The 23011-nt window shown below is 37.7% G+C and overlaps 1 protein-coding gene and 1 pseudogene across 6 annotated transcripts in view; one reads left to right on the forward strand and one right to left on the reverse strand.

Annotated features, from left to right (window-relative positions):
• Positions 1–23011, forward strand: part of DOCK3 (dedicator of cytokinesis 3) — a 699272-nt gene that overhangs the window by 156188 nt on the left and 520073 nt on the right. For all 6 annotated transcript variants that reach the window (XM_031009748.3, XM_031009752.3, XM_031009749.3 and 3 more), the window contains exon 3: positions 8578–8618. In XM_031009748.3, coding sequence (XP_030865608.3) covers positions 8578–8618 — 41 coding nt within the window. The remainder of the gene's footprint in view (positions 1–8577; positions 8619–23011) is intronic.
• Positions 10805–10933, reverse strand: LOC115934265 (uncharacterized; annotated as a pseudogene).

The raw sequence follows: 23011 nt of genomic DNA on the forward strand, positions 1-23011 counted from the left end.
AAAGCTTTTCATGAACTGGGCAGTTGTCGGAACCAAGCTGATATGGGGCTGCTAGCTGATCCCAATATGTGCCCAGAATTAGAATATTGATCCAGAGTTTTGCATTACTCATCCCTCTGTTTCTTCTGAGCAGCAGTCAGAGATCACTGGTTGGTTCACAGGATAAGCAGGGTTAATCTAAAATGCAGATAAAACTTCGAAACAACTGATGAGACTAGAATCTAATAACAGGCATACCATAGTTCTTGAAACATATTTTTTTCTCTTTAGTCTTCCATTTTTACTAAAGACAAATCATAATAGGACCAATTTGTTTGCAAAAATAAACCTTACTCTTATTCTTGGCCTGATTATTTGTTTAAAGTACAGCAAGAATAATTATTTTTCACATAGGCTTTTTAAATAGGCTTTGATGGAACTGTGTTCCATAAGGAATCTCAGATAAAACTTTTTTTTTAAAGCCAAGCCCAGCCGTGGGTTTGTACCCTCAAATACCTATGAATTGGGTAAACTCATCTCCTCTTGAGGTCTCAAGACTATTTGAGGCCCCTGGGCCTTTCAGGAATTGACATTCTTAACTTACCACAGGTCCAGAATCTTGTACAGGGACTGTGTAGACAAGGTATGAGGTCAGTTTTCCCATGAGGCTTTTATTGCTCTACACGTCAAGTTTGATTCCTTAAAGGAAATCACACCATTCCAGTCAAAAACCTTGGTAAAATAACCAATTTCTCCAATTGTGTCCTGTTGCAAAAGAGAACATTCTTACTGCACTTATGCAAATAACTGTATTGCCATAAATTAAGAATACTCACAAATAGTTTCCAAATTCTGGAGAAATCAGGTAGAGAGAGACAAATATGCTCCAAATTTTTTTCACAGGAGTATACTTCACTTAATTGTTAAAAGCTGTAAGTAGCTCAAAAGAAAAGTTTTCTGGACTCTGTAAAACAAAACAAGGGATCAGCAACATTTTAAGCAAAGTCAAAAAGATTGCTTTGAACTTTTATTAGTTTAATCCATGCAGTTAACTCCTCTTCTGCTTGATATTCATGAACATTTCAGCTCTCCAGGAGAGTCCTGAAAGTTTTTCCTGCATTCTGATGTCACAATCTCCAAACTTACCAGAAACCTGCATTCAAGAGCACCTGTCAAAGTTCTATAGCTGATTTTAAACCTTGAAGAGGTTTTTTTCAAGGGATCAAAACAAGAAAATAATTGTTTTTGAAGAGGATCTAAACAAGAAAACAATTGTTTGTGGATGACCAAATTGTTTAGGGAAGCCCCTATTAAAGCCACAATTGACTATTAATTTTAGTTACTTCTGTGGCATACAACAATTTTACATAACAAGTTATAATTATTAATAACACACACTAAATCATATCAGAATTATAGGAGTTTTTCATAATTTTAGAACACATACCAATAATATTTACAGAAATACAGCCCAAAGAAAGCCAAACACCATTTCATATTTGACAGTGCTTCCTGTATGATTTGTATACCAAATAAGCCAAATATGTCATTTTTGGACCTTAGGTGACCTAATAGCTAAAATATTAATTAAGTCAGAGAAAGTCATACTTTATAATTTGATTTTGGAAAGTTTGTCAAATATCAAAGTTTTTAGACACTTCATATTAGAAAATAGAGTTCCATGTCACTATAAGTCATTCATTTAGCCAAAATGGTAACTCAAACATTTAAAAAAGGCAAAAACTAAGAGGGAAGACTTAGCTTTCCAAAGTGTCTTTTTTCTTTCCCTTCTTTTTCCTGTGGTTATTCAAAAGGGGCAAACAAAAATCCTTCTTTTTATTAAATGTAACATGAAAATCTTGTTCAAGCCAGAAAGCCATATTTCATTATTGCATTAGTGTACTATTAATGTCACACCCAATTCTTAAAACCTTATAGACAATTCTGTTCAGTCTTAATCACTTTGACCATAAGGTAGATTCTCATAAACCTTTTTTATAACCATTTAAAATTTTTGTTACAGGAGGCAGATTAGTGCTCTGAGAAAACCCTGTTGTACTTTTATTCCATTGTTCACACACAGACTTTTTTTACAAGATTAATTTTTCACAAATGTTTCACAACTTGCACAAACCTTCAGCTATATCCTGTCTAACTTAAAACAATTATTTAACCCTTTAATCTAGGCAAAATCACCTCACATTCACATGCCTTTTTATAATCTTTTACCAAATCACCTGTCACTTTCTTTACACACCTTGCATGCAAAACTGTTTTTATTTCCCAAAGATTACTTAAGTCACATGAACTAAAAGGCATTGCACTTTTTACTTTTCTGACAAAATATTTGATATAAGTGCTTATTACCTTTAAACCAATTAATTAAAATCACAGTCTTCAAACTTATCAGAAACTTCCATTCGAGAGCACCTGTCAAAGTTATATAGCTGACTATAAACCATCTTTTGAAGAGGATCAAAACAAGACAACAATTGTTCATGGATGACAAAATTCCTTAGGGCAGCCTGTATTAAAGCCTCATATCCCACATAGAACACATATAAATACACAGACAGAAGAAGAACCAGTACTTGTAAGATTTTTTATTCGCCAGTTTTTAGGTTTCTCTTTATGCAGTTTTTAGGGCCTAATAAGCAGGCACAACTGGAGGGCAAAACAGATTAACAAAACCCAAAATTAAGGGTTCCATTTTTGTAGCAGATTCTGAATCCTCAAAAGAGAAACCTTATGGAACAAGACAGTGCAATGATTTTACTGTGCATTTCATTGCAAAGCAACCCAAAGCCAATCAGCTCATTCTGTGATTAGCCCAACCCCATGAGATCTTATCTGTCAGTGGTGGGAGAGGAATATCTTCATTCCTTCCAGGTGGCCCAAGAGCTTGCTTCTCTTATCCAAACATGCAAAGAGCCAAGTATCCCCCCCCCGTAACTGCCAATAGCCATTGCTAAAAATATATTTCCTACCAAAGTATATTTTGCTTATTACACAGCAAAATTCTCTCATAATGTGAATTTCTGATACACCCAAAAGTAAAAAACATCAGATAAAACAATGCAAAACAGAAAAGAGCCTTATATTTTGAGAGGGATCTATTACTTCTAATTCCTGGGAATCCCATTCTGGAGGACGGTGGCTGTCTTCTGACAGCTCCACTAAGCAGTGCCGCAGGGGGGACTCCATGTGGGGGCTCTTACCCAACCTTTCCCTTCTGCACTGCCCTAGCAGAGGTTGTCCATGAGGGCTCTGCCCCTGCAGCAGATTTCTGCCTGGACACCCAGGCATTTTCGTACGTCCTCTAAAATCTAGGCGGAGGGTCCTAAACCTCAATTCTTGTCTTCTGTGTAGGGCCAATACCATGTAGAAGCTGCCAAGGCAGGGAGCTTCCACCCTCTGAAGCAGCAGCCTGAGCTGTACCTTTCACCCTCTGAAGCAACAGCCTGAAGTATACCTTTAGCCATGGCTGGAGCCGAAGAAGCTGGGACACAGGGCACCAAGTCCTTAGGCTGCACACAGCAGTGGGGCCCTGGACCTTGCCCAGGAAACCATTTTTCCCTCCTTGGCGTCTGGGCCTGTGATGAGAGGGGCTGCCACGAAGGTCTCTGACATGCCCCAGAGACACTTTCCTCATTGTCTTGGTGATTAACATTTGGTTCCTCGTTACTTATGCAAATTTCTTCAGCAGGCTTGAATTTCTCCCCAGAAAATGGGTTTTTGTTTTCTACCACATTCAGGCTGCAGATTTTCCAAACTTTTATGCTATGTCACCTCTTGAAAATGCTTTGCTCTTTAGAAATGTCTTCCGCCAGATACCCTAAATCATTTCTTTCAAGTTCAAAGTTTCACAGATCTCTAGGGCAGGGGCAAAATGCCACCAGTCTCTTTGCTAAACTATAGCAAGAGTCACCTTTATTCCAATTCCCAACAAGTTCCCCTTCTCCATCTGAGACCACCTCATTGTCAATATCACTATCAGCATTTTGGTCAAAATCATTTAACAAGTCTCTAGGAAGTTCCAAACTTTCCCACATCTTTCTGTCTTCTGAGCCCTCAGTCTCTAGGAAGTTCCAGACTTTTCCACATTTTCCTGTCTTCTTCTGAGCCCTTCAAACTGTTTCATCCTCTGCCTGTTATCCAGTTCCAAAGTTGCTTCCACATTTTTGGGTATCCTTATAGCAGCACCCTACACTCTGCAGTACCAATTTAGTGTATTAGTCTGTTCTCATGCTGCTATGAAGAAATACCCAAGACTGGGTAATTTATAAAGAAAAGAGATTTAATTGACTCACAGTTCTGCATGACTGGGGAGGCCTCAGGAAACTTACAGTCATGGTGGAAGGGGAAGCAAACACGTCCTTCTTCACATGGTGGCAGATGAAAGAAGTGCTGAACAAAGGGGAGAAAGCTCCTTATAAAACCTTCAGATCTTGTGGGAACTCACTATTATGAGAACAGCATGGGGGTAACCACCCCCAGTTTCAGTTACCTCCCACTGGGTCCCTCCCTCAGCATGTGGGGATTAGAATTGAGATTACAATTCAAGATGAGATTTGGATGGGGACAGAGAGCCAGGCCATATTAGTGGGGAAGTAGGTGCGGGAAAACTTCTCTCTTCTGTGTATTTATATAGGATGATTGGAGATGGCCTTTCTGAGAAGATAACATTTGGGCAGAGAACAGATGGAAATGAGGAAGCAATCCTGAGATACTCTGGGTGGTAGGGGTTTGGGGAGGGGAAGAACAGTCCAGAAATATGGTGCAAAAAGTATAAAGGTGCTGAGGCGGGAGCCTGCTTAGTAAGTTGAAGGAATTGCAGAGAGACTATTATGGCTGCAGTGGATGGATGGGATGGGGAGAAGCAGAGAGAGTGGTGGAAGTTGAGATCAGCAGAGGCTCTAATAAAGACTTTGAATTTTATTTTGATCTGGGATGCTTTTGGAGAGCTTAGAGCAGAGGAGTAACTAAGGCTCAAAAAGTTAAACTTTTCTTTTGGAATTTGAAGTTAATACCCAAACCATTTCCAATAATTCTTTCATTTCCATTCATTTGGGTAAAGTGGAAAAAGTCTGTGTTTCTTGCAATCATGCCGTGAGTAACATGACCCTAGCTTAGAAGTTGGAGAGTTGCAGCAAGTTACTGAGGAAGGGAAGAGCTGGTTTTTATAGGTAGAAGGGATAGAAGACCAATAGAGAACTTTTGGAGGCAATACAACAGCATTTTATAGATTTCAGTTATATTTTTCTGACTTAAGTTAAAGTTAGACATAAGTCTTTATAAACTTGAGTGTTGTAAGAATGCCTTCCTTTCTTTAATTTTCTACAAAAATTTATATCTGAAAATATTAGAGTATAAAACTTTGCCTTAACCTTAAGTTCCTAGTAGTAATCAAACCAGCAGATGTTTTACTCACCAAATGAGACTCTGATGTGTTCTTCAGTTAAATGCATATGATGACGTTGAAATTGATGAACACTCAGACAATCTGAACATCAAGGGGAGTTTCACTTTCTTTGCTAGTATTCTGAAATTTTGTAAAGTCAAGGTATTAATGATAAAACTGAAAGGGGAGAATATAATTGCAGAGGTAGATTTTCCAGAGTTCTTGGACAGTAGATAAATTGACATTTGGAAGATACTTCATTGTACTGGTTCATTAAAAGCATATATTTCCTGTTGATTCATAATGATTTGGGAGATATTTTAGTTGTTTCTTTGAGAGCTTATGAACTTTTTTGGTTCATATGTAAGAAACAAAAATAATGGGTTGTTCTTCCCTTTCTCTTTTCCTTACTGTCTTCAATTCTTCTTAGTCATGGCACGGATACATTTGGCAAAGCTTGTAGCAGAGTTGCAGTTTTAAGAAAAGATGATGGCTGAAGTTCACTGAGCAGAATTCTCATGTGCACCTGATAATGGTGGCATCCCTTAGAGATGATAATGTGGTTTTGAAACTACTTAGATCAGTGATTGTCAGGGCTGGGGCAAGAGATTGGGGAGGAGGGTTGACTACAAGAGAGCATGGTGTCACATTTGCATTATCATTATATGGTGTTAAATGTATCCACAGTATGCATTTAAGATTCCTTCAGTGTCTTATGGCTTGTTAGCTCATTTCTTTTTGTCTCTGAATAACATTCCATTGAATGGATGTGCCACAGTTTTATTCACTCATCTGCTGAAGAGTGACATCTTAGATGCTTTTGAGTTTTGGCAGAAAGTATGATAAAGCTGCTGTAAACATCAATTTGTAGTTTTTTTGTGTGGATGTAAGTTTTCAACTCATTTGGGTAAATATAAGGAATGGATTGCTCAATCATATGGTAACAATATGTTTAGTTTTGTTAGAAACTGCCAAACTGTCTTCCAGAGTGCCTTTGTACCATTTTGGATTTCCATCAAGAGTGAATGAGAGTTCCTTTTGCTTTACATCTTCATCAGCATTTGGTTCGGGACAGTGTTCTGGATTTTGGCCATTGTGATAAGGCATGCAGTAGTATCTCATTGTTGTTTTAATTTGCAATTGCTTAATCACATAATGATATTGAGCAGCTTCTCATATTCTTATTTGTCATCTCTGTATCTTCTTTGGTGAAGTGTCTGTTTAGATGTTTTGCATATTTTTTAATTGGGCTGTTTTCTCCCCTCCCCTCCCCTCCCCTCCTCTCCCCTCTCCTCTCCTCTTCTTTTTTTGAGATGGAGTATCACTCTGTTGCCCAGCCTGGAGAGCAGTGGCACCATCTCAGCTCACTGCAACCTCTGCCTCCTGGGTTCAAGCGATTCTCCTGCCTCAGCCTCCTGAGTAGCTGGGATTACAGGTGTGTGCCACCACGCCTGGCTAATTTTTGTATTTTTAGTAGAGATGGGGTTTCACCATGTTGGTCAGGCTAGTCTCAAACTCCTGACCTCATGATCCACCCACCTCAGCCTCCCAAAGTGCTGGGATTACAGGTGTGAGCCACTGCGCCTGGCTGGGCTGTTTATTTTCTTATTGAGTTTTAAGAGTTCTTTGTATATTTTGGATAACATTCCTTTATCAGATATGTCTTTTGTAAGTATTTTCTCCCAGTTTGTGGCTTGTCATTTTATTCTCTTAACAATGCCTTTCACAGAGGAGTTTTTAATTTTAATGAAGCTCTGTGTATCAATTATTTCTTTCATGGATCATGCTTTTGGTGTTGTAGTTAAAAAGTCATTGCTGTACTCAAGGTTACTTAGATTTTCTCCTGTGTTGTTGGAGTTTTATAGTTTTGCATTTTACGTTAAGGTCTATGATCCATTTTGAGTTTATTTTTGTGACTAGAGTAAGATCTATATGTAGATTCATTTTCTTTGCATATGGATGTCCAGTTGTTCCAGCACCATTTGTTGAAAACTTTTTTTTCCATTTTATTGCTTTTGCTCCCTTGTCAAAGATCAGTTGATTGTATTTATGTGGGTCTATTTCTGGATTCTCTATTCAGTTCTCTGTTTGCCTAATCTTTCACCAATATCATACTGTCTTGATTACTTTAGCTTCATAGTGTTCTGATTGCTTTTATGGAGGAGAGGCTCTTTGAAGAGACTTACTCTGCCACACCTCATGATGTCATTTTCTGTTACGTTTCTTAAAATACTGTAAAGTGTCACATTGGTAAGTTATCACCATTTTTCAAAAATAAATGGAGAAATGAGACTCAAGATATAAAATGAGTTAATGAAATTTATTTTTTCAGCTATTGTTCTAAGTAGGAGCAAGGCTCATCTCTTTTGTTGTTTGTTATGTTTTCAGGTGAAAAAAGTTGATTCTTTTTTTTCATAGCTTTGTTATTTTAAAAGTTAATATGTAGGACAAACTCTCAATGATAACCTCTCAATTAATTTAGCTATCGTCAGCAATCTCTTCTTTATCTTCCTTCTTTAAATACAACTCTTGGCTTCCTCTCCTACCCATTGGAGCTGCTTCCTTTTAAACCCAAATAAAGAAACTATAGCAAACCTCTGAAAATAATATATTGAAATTGAGAAGAGTTGGCAGTAAAATTTTCTTTTTCTGAAAATTGTTTTTTGTTGTGTAATTGAAACTTTTATTAGTATTGCTGAATGTGAATGCTGAAAGGAAATAAATCAAGAAGGTGATCTGCACTAGCAAGGATGTTGACTTTAGCAGCTGGAAGGCAAAGAAATGAGAGTAGTGTAGTATACTGTATGGGAGATTGAATGAGACTGCAAAACAGAAAGTCTGGGCTATACTCCCTATCTGCCATGAAAAAAGTGATACAATTTTAGCATTTCTCTGCCCCAACACCTTTATGTAGGAATTTTTGTGCTGTTGAATTACATGTCTTCTGAAGTCTTTTCTAATTGCATTTTACTCAGTTGAAAGGGCTTTATGCCTTGTAATGAAAATTAGAAATGTTTTATTCACCATATGACTCTTCCTTTTGGAGTAAGCTGCTATGACAACTCTAGATCCTAATAAAACCACAGTGGGTGTTTTAAGGAAAGATGTGCATTTATCTATTTTTTTCAAAAAATACTATTGTGTCTCTTATTGAACATGACATTGTGATTTTAATATTCTCTTATGCTTTGTTTTAGGTTGGTACAGAGGAGTTTCAACAAAGAAGCCAAATGTGAAGGTAATGAAAAGTTTATTGTTACCTTTTCTAATGTAGGAAGGAACTACCTTGTGTGTTTGTTTGATGTAACAACTCTTAGTGGTTCATCTTTTAATCTTTTACGGTAGCCACAATGATTCTTTCCTTTACAAAACTGTAGCAAACTCTTCTCTGTCTCAGCATATTGAAGTGTTTCTTCTGAAAGGACAGGAAATGCAAATATCATAGCTGCAAAGCTTATCTTGAAAAAGCCTATTCAGGCTTTTAAATATTTTTTTCTTTAAGGTATTTGACAAAAAGTACATTGACTTATTCACAGGCCTAGTCCTGTGGAACCATATAATTAGATGAATTGTTTCTAAAAGCACAATGGAAAATATTTTCAAATAATCCAATTAGATATTTCTCTAATCATAATTTATTGAAATATGAATTTAAACAAGTTATTAGTGTAGAATACTAATTTTATGTACTAGATTTTATGTTTATTACAATTAATATTAATGAAACATAGTTTAATTAGCAGTTATAATACAGTTAGAAATAATCTTTCCCAATAATGTATTTGCAAACACTTCTTTCTGCATATTTTTTCATGTAATTAATATTATCAGCTTTTCTTGTATGTTTCTGTAGCTTAATATTTGATGCAGTATGTTTTTGTTTGTATAGAAAAATACCAAAATTATCACTTTTTTCATTCAAAAAGAAAATTGTTTAGAGTTCTAATAATCAGTTTTGCCAGTAGAATCATTCAGTTTTATTAGTTTTAAGGTAATGATTATAAGGAAACAGTATCTTTACATTTTAATGCCTCATAGCTGTGGTTTCTCATTCTTGGCACTGTTGGCATTTTGGGCCAGATAATTCTTTATTGTGGGAGACAGTCTTGTGCAATGTGAGATGTTTAGCAGAGTATATGGCTTCTACCTACTAGATGCCAGCAACCCTCTGTCCCTTAGTGTGACAACAAAAGAGGACTTCAGACATTGCTGAATTTGTCTTGGGGACAAAATGACCCCTGGTTGAGAACCACTGCTTATAGGTAATTTTTCTTATATTTCTAATTTTGAAATACATTCATGAATGCTTACGTGGGAATAGTTTCTACTTGTGGTTTATTTTTTAAATTTTGATTTAAAATTGTTGAAAAGTTAGAACTGGAATAAATGAGGAATCTTATAAATGAATAGTTGTAATTTGTGATATTGCGTGCTGTTTATTTATTTTAGTAATATTTGTGGTCTTGGCCACCTCCCACTATCTTATTTCCAATACTAGTGTTTGAGGATCAGCGCGTGGACTGTGCTCATTAAAATTATTGTATGTTTGTGGTTAAAGTATGAAATTGATGCAAAGTTTGTGGCTTGAAAACATTATTGAGACAGGAATGATGGTACCCTTAAAATATTAAACATAACTGTTTTGATTATATCTTCCTACACAATGAAGTACTCCAAATTTGTGGACTAAACTAATAAACATTTTATCTCTTATGCTTTTGTGGCTTGACTGGGTCAGCTGGGTAGCCAGTTATTCTGGGATGTGTGAGGTTACCTGTGGCAACAGTCAGCTGTGGGGTCAGTGTCCAAGACATTCTGGTAGGAATGTCCAAGAGAGTTTACTTGTATGTCTGGCATCTTGGCAGGGTTGGCTGGAAGACTGTCTTCAGCTAGGCCACCAAGATAACCAGACTTCTCTATGTAGTCTCGGGGTTTCTCTATTTTCATGTGGCTTCACATGGTTTATCCAGCAAGTAATTAGAGTTTTATTTTAGAGTTAAGGAAAAGAACCTGGAACCTCATACTTAGTTCTTAATTCTCTTTCCTACAAAAAACAGTTTTTGGATTCTGTGGGAGAGGCCATTTTGTGATTACTCTTAGCAGTGTTTTTGACAAGCTGTACAAAATGAGGAACCTAACTCACACTACTCCAAAGAATGTTAGAGCTCATTTTATCTCATCAGACTCCTTTAATTTCATTATTTTGGGGGCTAATGTGGTATTCAGAGATTGTATATTTTGGTAATATCTCTATTCTAGAATCTTAGGTTATTACAGCATTTATTAGCAACATGTATCTATATATCTCTTAATAGCTTGTATCTGTATTCTTAAACTTAAAAAAATATGGAAAGACAGTATTACTAACTGAATTTCATCCTGCATCAGTGATATTTTATGGAACCAGTTATTTAGTGTTTGTAAAATATAATCATTTAGGGATACCACATCCTTAAAATGATACAAAAATAAATGCATTTCTGTATGTCCTTTATTTGTGCTAATATTATGGTCCTACTACACTTGATCTTAGCCAAAAGGCTAAGAAGTGATCTTATTTCAGTCATAATAAGTAAAATTTTCTATAGGTTTTTCATAGATATTAGTGGTTAAAGGAAAAAATAAAGATGACTTATTAAAGTTTGTCTTTAGTCATTTATGATTTATACTAATAAGTAAAACACAAAATAGCTCAAATAAAATAATATCTGAACTAGACAGTGAATATATTTATTTATTTATTTATTTGTGAGTGAATGAACGAGATTGAGTCTCACTCTGTCATCCAGGCTGGAGTCCAGTGGCATGATTATAGCTCACTATAGTCTCAAACTCGTGGGCTTAGGCTACCGTCCTCCCTCAGCCTCCTGAGTAGCTGGGACTGCAGGTACATAGCACCACACCCGGCTAATTTTTTTTTTCCACTTTTTGTAGAGATGGGATATCTCTATGTTGCCCAGGCTGGTCTCAAACTCTGGAGCTCAATCGATGCTTCTGCCTCAGCCTCCCAAAGTGCTGGGATTACAGACATGAGCCACCGTGCCTGGCCAGCACTTAGATATATAAGTAAATGATGAAACAGTTCTTCCTATAAAAGTTTTTCAAAATTTGCAAAGCTTAATCTTTCTGTTCCCTGTATTATTTTGTAGTAAAACATTTAGAAGGAGAAACTGGGGTGATTATAAAATACCCTTTCTGTTATGACTACATACTAAAATTTTGCAGTTTAAGAGAAGCATGATAGGCAGGAAGTATAACTAAATTTTATGCTAGATGATTTTCAGAATGATACTTTATTGTCTTTTCATTTTTTGAGGACTTTGTTTTTTCTGCATACACTTCTACAGTAGAGCTTACTTTAGTTTTATAATTTTAGAGACCAAAGCAAGGTTTTGAGACATAGTGTTCGGTTCCATTGCCAAAATGCCATGTTATGTATTTGTTAGAGTCATCAAAATATTAACTTTCTGGCCAGGCACGGTAGCTCTTGCCTATAATCCCAGCACTTTGGGAGGCCCAGGCAGATGGCTCACTTGAGGCCAGGAGTTCGAGATCAGCCTGGCCAACATGGAGAAATGCTCTCTCTACTAAAAGTACAAAAATTAGCCTGGCTTGGTGGTGCACTCCTGTAATCCTGGCTACTCGGGAGGCTGAGGCAGGAGAATCGCTTGAACTCAGGAGATGGGGGTTGCAGTGAGCCGAGATCTCGTGGACAACAAAGGGAGACTCTGTCTCAAAAAAAAACCAACCAAACAAAAAAACTTAAGAGCATACATGAAGAATTAAAGAATAAGACATAAAATTGAGAAAAAAGGACAACAGATACTTGATTTTATTTTTGTGCTTTTTATAAAATATATGCTCAAGAGGAATAATGAAATTCAGTACAGTTTATATTTACTTCCATTTTGTGATTTCAGGATCAGCTTTTATCAATAATTGTGAACAGAATGCGTAGTATTCTGTGAGATAGGAACAGGGCCTTATGGAATGTTTTGCACAGCAAAAAATTGCAAGACATATTCATGGAATAGTAAATGTTTTAAGCTGGGTAAGGCATAGTGCAGGAGAGAGTGATGGATGGTAAGGCAGGAAAGGTAGATTGGACCTATATATTTAGAGTCATATGCCAAAGAAATCTAAGGAATTTACACTTTGGCAACAGGGAATCTGTCATTCAACAGAGATGTGGATCCATTACTGTCATACAGTATAACTATAAAATAGGGTTTATCAGAAAAACAAAAGGTAAATATTGAAGGTATTTACTGTCAAGAGAATCGCTTGAACTCGGGAGGCAGAGGTTCAAGCGATTGAACCTCCTTGAATATTTAAGGTAAATATTGAAGTATTTGTGGATAATTTCTGAAATTTTCTCTAAAAATACTATAATGGGTAATATGTATGTAGATTGATGAGTCAAGATTGGCAAAATGTTGATAATTGTTGAAGCTGAGTGATGGATTTGTGGAGATTCATTATACTGTTGTCTAATTTTGTCTGTATTTGAAATGGGTTATTACTTATCTCATGGAATTGTAATGAGGAATCAATGAGTTGATATGAAGCCCTTATTGCAATGCCTAGCACATAAGAACGTGATAATTCTTTTGCACTATCGTCTTTTACTATTAAAGAATAGCACTGCAAATGAGACTGTAAAGACTGCCAACACTTTGGAGGACAGAGAAAGAGGAACTGGCAAAAAAAGACTAATGGAGGTCATAGTTGGCCAAGGAGAACATTTTTTAAAAACAGGGGTAATTAATGGTTTCAGGTACTGTGGAGTAGAATGAGTACTGAATAGGGGCATATAGTTGTACTCACAGTTATGAATTATTACAGTGAAAAAATAGAAAGAAAAATCAGCAAAGGGGAAAAGGTGTTGGGGCAACAGTCTGTGATGAATTATCTTTTGATGTGCTGCTGGATTCAGGTTACTAGTATTTTGCTGAGGATTTTGGTCTGTGTTCAGGGTTATCGGCCTATAGTTTTCTCTTTTTGTTGTGTCTTTGAAAGATTTTGGTGCTAGGATGATATTGGTTTAGTAGAATGAGTTAAGGAAGGGTCCCTCTTCCTTGATGTTTTGGAATAGTTTCAGTAAGATTGGTGGCAGCTCTTCTTTGTACATCTGATAGAGTTTGGCTGTGAATCTGTCTGGTCCAGGACTTGCTTTGGTTGATAGGTTTTTTTATTACTGATTCAATTTTTGAACTTGATATTGGTCTGTTCAGGGTTTCAATTTCTTCCTGATTCAATCTTGGGATCTTGTGTGTTTTCAGTAATTTATCCATTTCCTCTAGATTTTCTAGTTTCCAGTTTGCTGTAGATCTTCTACGTGTTCCTAATGGTGTTTGAGGATCTTTCGTATTTGTGTGGGATTGGCTATAATGTCACCTTTGTCATTTCTGATTGTACATATTTGGATCTTTTCTCTTTTTTCTTTCTTAATCTACCTAGCAGTCCATCAATCCTGTTGATTCTTTGTGTGGATTTTGGGTTCTCAATTTTGTTCACTTCTGCTCTGATTTTAGTTATTTGTTTTCTTCTGCTATCTTTGGGGTTACTTTGTTCTTGTTTTTTCTAGTTCCTTCAGGTGTAGTTGCTAATTTTTTTTCTAACTTTTTGAGGTAGGTGTTTAGCATTATAAACTTGCCTATTAACTCTGCTTTTGCTTCATACCAGAGGTTTTGGTATGTTGTGTCTGTTCTCATTTATTTTAAAGAGTTTTTTGATTTCTGCCTTAATTTTGTTGTTTACCCAACATTCATTCAGGAGCAAGTTTTTAAATTTCCATGTAATTATGTGGTTTTGAGCAATCTTCTTGGTATTCATTCCTGTTTTTATTCCATTGTGACCTGAGAGTATAGTTGGTATGACTTCCATTTTTTTGAATTTACTGAAATTTGCTTTATGGTTGAGCATGTGGTCAATCTTGAAATATGTTCTGATTCCATTCTCTTCTGTAGATGAGAAAAATTTGAGAATGTCCCGTGGTTGATGGGTGGAGTATTCTGTACATGTCTGTTAGGTCTAACTAGTCAAGTGTTGAGTTTAAATCCAGATGTTATTTGTTAGTTTTCTGTCTCAGTGATCTAATGCTGTCAGTGGGATATTGAAATCCCCCACTATGGCCAAGTGCAGTGGCTTATGTCTGTAATTCTAGCACTTTGGGAGGCTGAGGTGGGCAGATCATTTGTGGCCAGGAGTTCAAGACTAGCCTGGCCAACATGGTAAAACCCCATCTCTAGTAAAAACACAAAAATCAGCCAGGCATGGTAGTGTATACCTGTAGTCCCAATTACTCAGGAGGCTGAGGCAGGAGAATTGCTTGAACCCAGAGGCAGAGGTTGCAGTGAGCCGAGATTGTGCCACTGCACTCCAGCCTGGGTGACAGAACGAGGCTCCATTTCAAAAAAAAAAAAAAAAATCCCCCACAGTTATTGTGAGGTTGTCTAAGTCTTTTCGTAGGTCTAGAGGTACTTATTTTAGGAATCTGTGTGTTCCATTGTTGGGTGTGTATGTATTTAGGATAGTTAAGTCTTGTTGAATTCAACTCTTCATCATTATATCATGCTCTTCTTTGTCCTTTTTTTTATTGTTGTTGGTTAAAGTCTCTTTTATTTATAAGAATAGTAACCCCTGATCTTTTTTGTTTTTTATTTGCATAGTAGATCTGTCTTCAGCCCTTTACCTTGAGCCTATGGGTGTTGTCACATCTGAGATGGATCTCCTGAAGATGGCAGACAGATGGGTCTTTTTGTTGTTGTTGTTCAACGTGCTACTCTTTGCCTTTTAGGTTGAGTGTTTAGACTATTTACATTCAACATTAATACTGATATGCGATGTTTTGATCCTATCGTGAAGTTGTTAGCTGGCTGCTTTTTAGTTTCTAATGTGTAGTTGCTTTATAGGCTATATACTTAAGTGTGGTTGTGTGACAGCAGGTATCGCTCTTTTTGTTTCCATGTTTAGAACTCTTAAGGATCTCCTGTAAGCCTGGACTAGCGGTAACAAATTTCCTTAGTGCGTGCTTGTCTGGGAAAGATTTTGGTTCCCCTTTGCTAATGAAGCTTAGTTGGCAGGATATGAAATTCTTGGTTGGAATTTCTTTCTTTAAGAATGCCTAAAATAGGCCCCCAATCTCTCCTGTTTGTAAGTTTTCTGTTGAGAAGTCCACTGTTATCTTGATGGGGTTCCCCATTGTATGCAGTCTGATGTTTTACCCTAGCTTCCTTCCAGATTTTTTCTTTAGCATTGACCTTGTTCAGTCTTATGGACTGTATGCCTTGGTAATTTTCATTCTGTATAGCACCTCACAGGTGTTCCCTAGAGTTCTTGTGTCTAGATGTCTTCCTTGCTAGTAAGATTAGGGAAATTTTCTTTAATTATTTCCTCAAATGTGTTTTCCAGATTGTTTACCTTTTCTCCTTCTTTCTTAGGAATGCCAGTAATTTATAGATTTGTTTGCTTTACATAATCCCATATTTGTTGAAAACTTTGTTCATTTTTAAAAAGTTCTTTTTTCTTTATTTTTGTCTGGATGAGCTCAAAAAACTTTTTTTTTTCTTTTCTTGAGATGGGGTCTTGCTCTGTCACCCAGGCTAGAGTACAGTGGTGTGATCATGGTTCACTGCAGCTTTGACCTCCCAAGCTCAAGCGGCCCCTCCACTTTAGGCTCCTGAGAAGCTGGGACCACAGGCACATGCCGTCATGCCTGGCTAAGTTTTTAATTTTTTGTAGAGACAGGGTCTTGCCACATTACTAGAGCTGGTTTCGAATTCCTGGGCTCGAGCAATCTTCCTTCCTCAGCCTCCCAAAGTGCTGGGATTACAGGTGGGAGCCACCATGCCTGGCAAAAAAACATACATATATACACACACACCCACACGCACACATACACATATACACACACACACACATACACACACACACACACACACACACATACATATATATATATATATATATGGCAGCAAATATGTATACATTTGCTTTATTTATTTATTTATTATTTTGAGACAGGGTCTCTGTCTGTCACCCAGGTTGGAGTGTGATGGCATGATCACAGCTCACTGTAGCCTTGACCTCCTAGGCCTTAGTGATCTCCCACCTCAACGTCCTGAGTAGCTGGGACTACAGGCACATGCCAGCATGCCTGGGATACAGTAATTAAACAGGCACAGGAATTGATAAAGAATATCAATGAAGACTAGAATATTCAAAATCAGAGTAAATGCTATTGAGAAAATCAGATACACTTTTGGAAAATGTAAAAATTAGATGCCTTTTTCACAGCTTGCAGAAAAACAAATTCCAGAAGGATACAATTAAAAGCATACTTGTCAGCTAGGCAAGGTGACTCATGCCTGTAATCTCAGCACTTTGGGAGTCTGAGGTGGTGGGATCACTCGAGCATAGGACTTTGAGACCAGCCTGGGCAACATAGCGAAACCTCGTCTTTAAAAAACCAATATTTAAGCTCTGACGTTCTTTCTTCTGCTTGGTTCAGTCTACCGATAAAGCTTTCAATTGTATTTTGAAATTCTTTGAGTTTTGAATTCTAGAAGCTCTGATTGATTTCCTTTTAAGATGTTTATCTCTTCCGTCATTGCTTGGATTGCTTTAGAAGTTTCTTTGTGTTGGCTGGGCGTGGTGGCTCACACCTGTAATCCCAGCAGTTTGGGAGGCCAAGGCGGGTGGATCACCTGAGCTCAGGAGTTTGAGACCAGCTTGGCCAACATGGCAAAACAGAAATTAGTCGGGCATGGTGGCACGTGCCTGTAGTCCCAGCCACTAGGGGGGCTGAGGCAGGAGGATCACTTGAACCCAGGAGGCAGAGATTTCAGTGAGCCAAGATTGTGCCACTGCACTCCAGCCTGGGCGACAGAGTGAGATTCCATCTCAAAAAAAAAGTTTCTTTGTGTTGATTTTTAACCTCATTTTGGATCTTGTTGAGCTTCCTTACAGTCCATGCTTTGAATTCTTTATCTGTCATTTCTGAGTCTCCATTTTGGTTAGGGACCATTGTTGGAGAGGTTGTGCAATTCTTTGATGGTGTCACTATATTCGTATTTTTCATGGTGCCAGAATTCTTGCCCTGGTTCTTTCTCATCTGGAGACACTGGCACTTCTAATTTTAAAAATTATTTTTGTGTGAATAGGATTTTTTCTTTTTCTTTCTTTCCCTATGATATTGTTTTGTTTGTTTTCCCTCTCCTCCTCAGGATGTGCAATAGTAGAGAATGCTGGGTAGGGACTTTTGGCTTTGCTTCTGTAGTCCTATGCACACACTTTGGCAGGTTTTATATTCAGCTGTACAGTTCAACCTACAAGCCAATAGATGGCACTTATAGGTAAGAGCCACCTGTGACCAATGGGGCTGAGTATGTACTTGATCCTTGTTTACTGGCAGAAGTCTCTCTTGCTTCAGGCAGTAGACTGATTCATGAAATACACAGTGGTCTGAGCTCCCTGCTCAGTCCCAGGGAAGTGGGGTCCATGATGGGTAGGGTGGACCATGCAGGTCTGCCTACAGGTCCTCTAGTGCTGGCACAAGCACCAGCACTGAGGGAGAATATAGTGGGTGGCCACCGAGCACTCAGAAGAGTGCCTAGGTGTGGAGATGGGAAACCTCCTTGGCCCCAAATTCTCTGCACATGAATGGTGGGGTTGAGGGTGGCCTAAACTCCTAATCCAGGAGATTGAGTACTCTAGATGCCTGGAGATCTGCCTGGGCATGTAGCAGGGAAGGGCCCCTTTGCACCAGGATTTATGCACAAGAGGGGTGGGGCAACTCAGGCTGCCAAACCAGGCAAGCAGGTGCTCTGAATGCCTGGAGATCTGCTTGGGTGTAGCAGAGAGGGCTTCCCTGCACCAGGATCTCTGCGCAGTAAGGGTGGGGCAGTTCAGGTGGCTGATCCAGATGAGCTAGAACTCCAAATGCCTGGAGATCCTCCTGGGCGTGGAGTGGAGAAGGTCTGGCTGCACCATGGTCAATGTCCATAAAGGATGGGATGGCACAGGCTGCTGGTGTAGGCAAGCGGATGCCCCATATGCCTGAATTTCTGCCTGAGAGTGGAATGGAGAGGACCCTGCTGCATATTGATCTCAGGGAAGCAGGCTGGGGCATCCAGCAATGGCACATGCAGAATGGTTCCAGGTCACCGAGCTGGCCCTGGCTGCCTGTCTCATTGCCCCGGAGAAACTGCAGTTGTAGCAGTTCTCCCACCACAGGCTTGTGACAGGGTAGAGCACACTTCAAGTACCTATTGCTAATGTGCTTTCCACAGTTCTGTCTGTGGAGGCCTCTACCCTACTTCAGAACAGGTACTCTGATCTCTGGTTCAAGACTAAAATGCCTAGATGGTCATGCTGCCAGATTGCCAAAGAATGGCTTTGTATGCACCTGGATTAAAAACGACATTCTGCTCTTGGGCCTGGGCCTGGAAAACTGTATGCATCTTTTCCTGGTGTCTTTTTCTCACAGCATCTCCAAGACTCTCCCCAATTTAACTCCAGTGCTTGGGAGAAACAGAGTACTTTCCCTTGGCCTGGCTTGCTTAGATCCCCAGTGGAAAGGTAAGTTACAGAGGGAGATTTCTCTGCCTCTTGCACGTACTAGGGCTTCACTCACTTTTATCAGCTGGACACTGTCACAGGAGTTGTTTGCTAGTATTTTCCTCCCTGGGATCTGAGGTTTCTTCACAATTCTGGTGGATTTGTATTTTCCTTCTTGAATTAAAGCTCAGAGAGTTGATCTTTATGCATGATCTTGCTGTTTCCAAATGGCTAAGGCATGCTAGAAGCCTCTAATCTGCCATTTTCTGAATTCTTCATTCTAAATACTAGTCCTTCTTTCAATATATGTAGCCTGCGTTTTTGTTTTCTTAATGTTGTGTTTTGAGGAGTAGATATTAACTTCAAGGAAGTCCAATTTGTCATTTTAAACTTTTTGTTTATTGTTGAGGTTTCTTATGTTTTGTCTTTATTATGGTTATCTAACTTATCATCTGTTGGTTTTGGTCAGTTTATATTTTAAGAAATCTGTCCACTTTACATTTTTGGATTTGTTTTAATTAATCATACTGTTATTTTTTAATGCATGTGAGGTATTTAGTGATAATCCTCATTTATTTCAGATTTTAGGAATTTGTGTTCTCTTTTTCTTGATCAAGTCTAACTAGGTTTTTGTTGCTTTTGTTGATGTTTTAAAAAATCAACTTTTAACTTTCTGATTTTTTTGTATATTATTTAACATGTATCTGCTCTTATCCTATTCATTTTACTGACTTAGGGTTTATTCACTTTTATTTTTAAAAGATATTTTTATTGGATATACAATTCTAGGTGAAAATTTAAATACATCAATTTATTGTCTCCTGGCTTTACAGTATTTCTTTTTTAAAAAATTGATATATCATAGTTGTACATATTTATGGGATACATGTGATGTTTTGGTACTTGCATACAATGTGCAATGATCAAAACCAGGGTAATTTGGATATACCCATCACCTCAAACATTCATATTTCTTTTCTGTTGGAAACATTACAGTTTTTCTCTTCTGGCTATTTTGAAATATACAATAAATTATGAACTGTAATTTCCCTACTGTACTATCACATACTAGAACTTATTCCTTTTAACTGTATTTTAGTACCTATTAATCAACTTCTCTTCACTGCCTTCTCCCCCTTCCCTTCCAGCTTCTGGTAACCATCATTGTAATCTGTCTCTTCACGAGATCCACTTATTTAGCTCTCACGTAAGAGTAAGAACATACAGTATTTTTCTTCCTTTGACTGTTTTTTTTTTCTTTAAAATTATGGATTTGGAGGGATACATGTGCAGGTTTGTTACATGGGTATATTGTGTAATGAGGGATGGGGTTTGGGCTTCTAGAAAACCCATCATCCAAATAATGAACATAGTACTCAAGAGGTAGTTTTTCAATTTTTGCCTCTCTCCCTCCTTCCTGCTTCTTGGAGTCCCCATTGTCCACTGTTTTCCATCTTCATGTTACGTGTACTCATTGATTAGCTCCTACTTATAAGTGAGAACTTGTGGTATTTTTTTTTCTGTTTCTGTGTTATTTCATTTCAGATAATGGCCTCAGCTGCATCCATGTTGCTGCAAAGAACGTGGTTTCATTCTGTTTTATGGCTGCTTAGTATTTCATGTATTATATATAACCACATGTTCTTTATCCAGTCCACTGTTGATGGACACTTAGGTTGATTCCATGACTTTGCTATTGTGATTAGTTCTGTGATAGACATATGTGTGCAGGTATCTTTTCGATAAAACAGTTTCTTTTCCTTTAGGTAGATACCCAGTCGTGGGATTGCTGGGTTGAATGGTAGTTCTATTTTTTTTTTTTTTTTTTGAGAAGTCTCCAAATTGCTTTCCGCAGGGGCTGAACTAACTTACATTCCCACCAAAAGTTTGTAAGTGTTCCCTTTTCTCTGCGTCCTTGAGAACATCTGTTATTATTTGACTTTTTAATAATAGCCATTCTGACTGGTATGAGGTGGTATCTTTTTGTGGTTTTAATTTGCTTTTCCCTGATGAATAGTTACATTGAGCATTTTTTCACGTATGTTGGCTGCTTCTGTGTCTTCTTTTGAGACGTGTCTATTCATGTCCTCTGCTCACTTTTTAATGGGGATATTTGTAATTTTCTTGTTGATTTAAGTTCCTTATAGATTCTAGATAGTAGTCCTTTGTCAGATGCATAGTTTGCAAATATTCTTTCCCACTCTTAGATTGTGTGTTGACTCTTGATTGCTTCTTTTGTTGTGTAGAAGCTATTTAGTTTAAACTCCATTTGTCTATTTTTGTTTTTTTCATATTTGCTCTCAAAGTTTTAGTTATTATAATTATTCGCCTAGGCTAGTGTGTAGAAGTTGTTTCTTTTTTCCCCTCCCCTCCCCCCATCTTTTTTTTTTTTATTTTGGCGAACAGGGTCTTGCTCTGTCATCCAGGCTGGAGTACAGTATTGTGATCATAACTCATTGAAGCCTTGAACTCCTGGGCTCAAGTGATCCTTCTGCCTCAGCTTTCAGAGTTGCTTGAACTACAGATGAGCACCATCACACCAGGTTTTTTTTTTTTTTTTTTTTTTTTTTTGTGGTCTCATTTCACTGTGTTGCCCAGGCTGGTCTTGAGCTCCTGACCTCAAGCAGTCCTCTTTGTTTTGGCCTCCCAATGTGCTGAGATTACAGATGTGAGTCATTGTGCTGGGCTTTTCCTATGTTTTCTTCTAGGATTGCTATAGTTTCAGGTCTTAATTTAAGTTGTTAATCCGTGTTGAGTTAACTTTTGTAAGTGATGAGAGAGATCTATTCAGTATCATTCGTCTGCATAGGGCTAACCAGTTTTCCTAGCACTATTTATTGAATAGGGTGTTCTCTTCCTGTTGTTTACTTTTCTCAACTTTGTCAAAGATCAGTTGATTGTAGGTATGTGGCTTTATTTCTGGCTTTTCTATGTTTCATTAATCAATGTGTCTATTTCTGTACCATTACCACGCTGTTTCACTACTATAGCTTTGTAGTATAGTTTGAAGTTAGGTTATGTGATGCTCCTGGGTTTGTTCTTTTTGCTTTGGATTACTTTGGCTATTCAGGTGCTTTTTTGGTTTTAAAAATAATTTTTTCAATTATTTTTTCTAATTCTGTGTAAAATGATATTGGTAATTTGATAGTAATTGTTCTGAATCTGTAGATTATTTTGGGCAGCATGGTCATTTTAATGATACAGATCTTTGAATTAGCAATGAATGTTTTTCCATTTGTTTGTGTCATCTATGATTACTTTCATTAGTGTTTTGTAGTTTTTCTTGTAGAGATCTGTCACCTCCTTGGTTAAATGTATTCCTAGGTATTGTATTGTATTGTGTTGTGTTGTGTTGTGTTGTATTTTTGTGGCAGTTGTAAATGGGATTGAGTTCTTGATTTGGTTCTCAGCTTGAATGCTATTGAAGTATAGACGTGACACTGGTTTTTGTACGTTGATTTTTGTATCCTGAAACTTTACTGAAGTAATTTATCAGGACTAGGAGACTTCTGGAGGAATCTTTAGAATATTTTAGGGATAGGGTCACGTAGTAAGTGAACAGATAATTTGACTTCTTCTTTTCCTATTTGGATGCCTTTTATTTCTTATTTATTTATTTATGTATTTATTTCCTTCAACTTTTAAGTCCAGGGATACATGTGCAGGTATGTGGAGGTTTTTTATATAGGTAAACATGTGCCATGGTGGTTGGCTGCACGGATCATCCCATCACCTATGTATTAAGCCCAGCATCCACTAGCTATTCTTCCTGATGCTCATCCTCCCTTTACCCCCACCCCTGACAGGCCCCAGTGTGTGTTATTTCCCCCCATGTGTCCATGTGTTCTTATCATTCAGCTCCCACTTATAAGTGAGAATATGCAGTGTTTGGTTTTCTGTTCCTGTATGAGTTTGCTGAGGATAACAGCTTCCAACTCCATTCATGCCCCTGCAAAGGACGTGATCTCATTCCTTTTTATGGCTGCATAGTATTCCATGGTGTATATGTATCACATTTTTTAAAATCTAGTCTGTCACTGATGGGCATTTAGGTTGATTCCATGTCTTGGC

This window comes from Gorilla gorilla, chromosome 2 (genome assembly GCF_029281585.2).
Source record: "Gorilla gorilla gorilla isolate KB3781 chromosome 2, NHGRI_mGorGor1-v2.1_pri, whole genome shotgun sequence".
Lineage (NCBI taxonomy): Eukaryota > Metazoa > Chordata > Mammalia > Primates > Hominidae > Gorilla > Gorilla gorilla.